This window comes from Taudactylus pleione, unplaced genomic scaffold (genome assembly GCF_031769625.1).
Source record: "Taudactylus pleione unplaced genomic scaffold, aTauple2 ptg000266l, whole genome shotgun sequence".
In the NCBI taxonomy this organism is placed as follows: Eukaryota; Metazoa; Chordata; class Amphibia; order Anura; family Myobatrachidae; genus Taudactylus; species Taudactylus pleione.
Window position 1 is genome coordinate 2,712,157 of NW_028284668.1, and position 4,329 is coordinate 2,716,485.

The 4,329-nt window shown below is 38.5% G+C and overlaps 1 protein-coding gene across 1 annotated transcript; it reads left to right on the top strand.

Annotated features, from left to right (window-relative positions):
* Nucleotides 1-586: 586 nt before the first annotated feature.
* Nucleotides 587-3,201, top strand: LOC148513939 (zinc finger MYM-type protein 1-like). Its single transcript, XM_088481201.1, has 3 exons — nt 587-1,046; nt 1,298-2,033; nt 2,220-3,201. Exons 1-3 carry the CDS (start codon nt 587-589, stop codon nt 3,199-3,201), a joined length of 2,178 nt encoding a protein of 725 aa, XP_088337327.1.
* The last annotated feature ends 1,128 nt before the right edge of the window (nt 3,202-4,329 follow it).

A 4,329-nucleotide genomic window follows, 5' to 3' on the forward strand; every position in this document is an offset into this window, starting at 1 on the left:
ATCGCCGACTGTTCGTCCCATGTGTACGCACCATTAGACAACAGCTTTTCCTGGTAGGGAAAGTGCTGTACTCTGTTTGGAAATTGTAAGACAGTGGTTATCAAACTCAGTCTTCAGGACCCAAAACAAGTCACACTTTCCAGGTCACCTAGCAGGTGCACAGGTGTAGTCATTACTCATAGACTTATTTTAAAAGAGCCATAGGTGGAGCTAATTATTTCACTTGTGATCCTGTGAGGAAAGCCGGAAAACATAAATTGTTTGGTTTCCTGAGGACCGAGTTTGAGAGCCTGTATTGTAAAATATTTAGCAGAGTTGATCAGTGTTGTCCAGGAACCATCAGTATGTCATTTCTTCTTTATTTATGAATGGCGGTAACAATGGCAATTTATTGAGTTGGGTACAATGTGAGAGGTAAATGTACATTATATAATTATATATTGTGCAGGATTAGTAACTTTCATGTTCTGTTTGAATTTTGATTAATCCATCATGATGGCATTTTCAGTAGGGAAATGGAATGTGTAATTTGATTGCTATTACCCTTTCCTATTGAAATATTGCTTTGATTTCTCCATCAATCAGGATGTATAACCATGCATCTGGATCTGCTAAACGAAAGAAGAAGAAAGAGGTGGAGAAGGAAGCACTGAAACAACAAAAATTTATGCAGTGTTTCATAAGTCCGAAGATTCCTACAGTCTCTTCTAAGGATCCTGAACTTGAACCTGAACTTGATGCACCAGGAACTTCTCAGTGCAGTATCACTGCAGACATGGATGCAGGTGTGCAGCAGGATGTTTGCTCTCCCTACTCAGAGGAAACCTCCAATACCACAAGCCTTCAGTCTGGAACATCCCATGACATAGAAGCAGCAGATGTACAACAGACATCTTTTGCTTTCATTGAAGAAATTACAGATGTTCAGACCGTGAGCATTCAGAAATCATCTACCACCTTGTCAGGATCACAAGATACAACCAAAAAATCTACGGCAGATGATATAATTGTAAGTTATTCTCATGATCCCGCCGACTGGGGACTGGGTAATAACATTACAGAACCCATGAGAGAATATTTTACCCGCAACCCATTAAAAAATACTTTGTCAGATTTTTCAGCATCCAGGAGAAACTATTCTGATGTACACGACTTCTGAATCCAGATCTTTTTTGGAGAAAAAAGATTAATGGTGAAAGTGTTCACCGCGATTGGCTTATATACTCCGAATCAAAAGGCACTGTATTTTGCATCCCTTGTAAACTGTACAGCAGTACATCACATGCCCTTGCAACAGCTGGATTTAATGATTGGAAAAATGCTGGATCACGGTTTAAGGAGCATGAAACATCAAGTTATCATCGCAGTTGTGTAATGAAGTTCACACAAAGAGCCAAACATAGTTGCCGGATAGACCATGCCCTTGCTTTACAAATGGATAAAGAACAGAACTACTGGAGAGAAGTTTTAAAGAGAGTTGTTGCCGTTATCAAGTTCCTAGGTGAACGTGGTTTACCCTTTCGTGGGAATGATGAGCTATTTGGTTCTCCACAGAATGGATGTTTTCTTGGGTGCCTAGAACTGATTGCCCAATTTGATCCGTTTCTTGAAAATCATATCAAGCAATATGGAGGAGCAGGAAGTGGAGTAAGTAATTACATGTCCTCAACCACAGTGGAGGAATTTATTGACCTTATGGGAGCTAAAGTTTTGGATACAATAGTCAAAGAGCTCAAAAGGGCCAAATATTATTCTGTTATTGTGGACTCCACTCCGGATCTTAGTCATGCTGATCAACTAGCAATAGTTGTGAGATATGTGAACAAAGATGGACCAGTAGAACGATTTTTAGGATTTGTGGCAATACATTCCCATACTGGAGAGCACCTTGAAAGCACTTTACTATCAGTGCTTTCTGATAAAAATATTGACATTTGCAACTGTCGAGGACAAAGCTATGACAATGCCAGCAATATGTCTGGCAAATACAATGGATTGCAAGCAAGAATTTGTGCAATCAATCCTTTAGCACTGTATGTACCTTGTTCTGCTCACTCACTCAATCTAGTGGGAGCATGTGCTGCTGATTCTTGTGTAACAGCTGTATCATTCTTTAATTTTTTGGAGTGTCTTTATACCTTTTTTTGTTCATCAACTCATTGATGGGAAATACTCACTAAACATCTCAGCAAAGCATCTGGACACCTTTCCCTAAAAAGATTGTCAAGCACAAGATGGTCAGCTCGTGCTGATGCTACAAAAGCATTAAGAAGAGGCTACAAGTATGTTGGTGATGCACTCAATGAATTGAAGGACTCAGAACAACAACCTGCGAATGCTCGAGGAGAAGCAAAAGCTCTGGAAAAGCAACTTCATGCTTTTGAAACAGCTATCTTGCTTGTTGTATGGGGAAACATTCTTGAAAGGTTGGATGCAACAAGTAAGACTTTGCAAAAAATAAATGTTTGTATCGACGAAGTTGTGAATCTCTACAGTTCACTGGAGGAATATGTTAAAAAAATTAGAGATTCTTTTGACAGTTTTGAAATTGAAGCTAAAGAAATGACACCCAACCATTCTTATCCAGGTGAAGGAAAGCGCTCAAAAAAACGGAAACCTTTTCATGATGAGGAAAAGAATGATGATGAACCGCATATTTCAGCAAGAGAAAAATTCATTTTCGATACCATCAATATAATAATAGATCGTCTTCTTGTGGAGCTGAAGAAACGAAACAAGTCCTACAAAAACATCAATAGGCGATTTGCGATTCTTAAACCATCAGCTGGAATACCCATAAATGAGCTGCGCAGTGTGGCAGATAATCTGCAAAGCAGTTACCCAGATGATCTTGAAGAAAGTTTTACTGAAGAATTTATCCAATTTTCTTCAATGTTGCCTCAGGAGGATAACCCATTGGCAATGAGGCAGTATATAATTGACCATGATCTCCAGAATACATTTCCCAATACAGAAACCATGTTACGTATATTTTTATGTATGCCTATTGCTAATGCCAGTGGAGAGAGGTCATTTTCCTGTCTAAAACGAATTAAAAATGAAAGGAGAACCACCATGGGCCAAGATCGTCTATCAGCACTATCTTTGATGGCGGTGGAATCAGGTCTTGTTAAACAACTGGACTTCAATGACCTAGTGGATGCTTTTGCAAAAAAAAAAACACGCAGAGTAAAACTGTAGCAATATTTGTAAAGTTAAAGTGATACTAAATTTGCGAAAAGAAAGTATAACTGTATAGTGATCAGGGATTTTTTTTTTTAGTTACATTGTTTGCACTTTGATATCAGGTATTAAAAGTTAATATAACTAAATTTGTCAAAAGATTGTTTGAAGAGTGTTTTATGTCAAGTGTTAAAAGTAAAAAAAAAAGATTTGGTTAACATTGTTTGCACTTTCTGATATAAGGCATTGAAAGCCATTTGCACTTTTTTTTATATAAGGAGTTAAAAAATGTATTTATTTGGTATAACCTTGATTTTTTCGAGTAGGCACTAAACGTTAATAATACATTATTTTGTATTATAAACATTGGGGGGAATTCAATTCACCGCAAATTGAATAGCGCCAGGAGGGAGCTCCAGGAGCTATTCAATTCAGTGTGCTGATATGTCGGAGAATCCCAGTTCTTGCAACTTAACAAGGGTGTTAAGACGCAAGAGCCAGCATTCTCTGACTAAAGTGCCAAGCGCGTGGTTATTAGCGCCAGGCTAAGCAGTAAAACAGCAGCGCGCCCGTCACTTTTGTCGGATTTCTCCTCGTATCCCCAGGGGGGTGCAAGATGAAATTCTTTTCCCGTCCAAACAGCGCTGTGTATTGAATAGCTTCGGGAGCTCCCTCCCGTCGCTATTCAACATCGCACTGAATTGAATTCCCCCCACTGTTTGCATTTTCTCTGATATCAGGTAATCAAAGTTAATATAAATTATTTTGTACTACATTGTTTGCACTATCTATGACATCAGGCATTAAAAGTTTAAATACATTATTTTGTATTATATATGCACATTATTTTTGCACTGTGTTTTCATTTTCAGTTTTAATGTTTTAATGTCCGTAATGTTTAAAGCTTTAAAAAGTTGACTATAAGGAGGAAAAACAAAAAAATGATGTAAGGTCATGAATCAGGAACTCACATATAGTGCTATGGATTGTTTGAGGGAGGGGGCCCCAAACTAGTATCTTGCCTAGGGCCCCACGAGGTCTAAATCCGGCTCTGGCTGTGGCAGTGCGACTTCCAACATGGCACATCTAGGAAACAAGAGGGGTACTGCAGTGGCAGACAGGATGGCTGTTTATTAAACTTTAAAA

Coding starts and splice junctions, on each gene's coding strand:
- LOC148513939 (XM_088481201.1), top strand. CDS start 587: ATGTATAACCATGCATCTGGATCTGCTAAACGAAAGAAGAAGAAAGAG. Junction 1,047..1,297: donor TCCCGCCGACTGGGGACTGG/GTAATAACATTA, acceptor CCCTTGCAACAG/CTGGATTTAATGATTGGAAA. Junction 2,034..2,219: donor GCAATCAATCCTTTAGCACT/GTATGTACCTTG, acceptor TTCCCTAAAAAG/ATTGTCAAGCACAAGATGGT.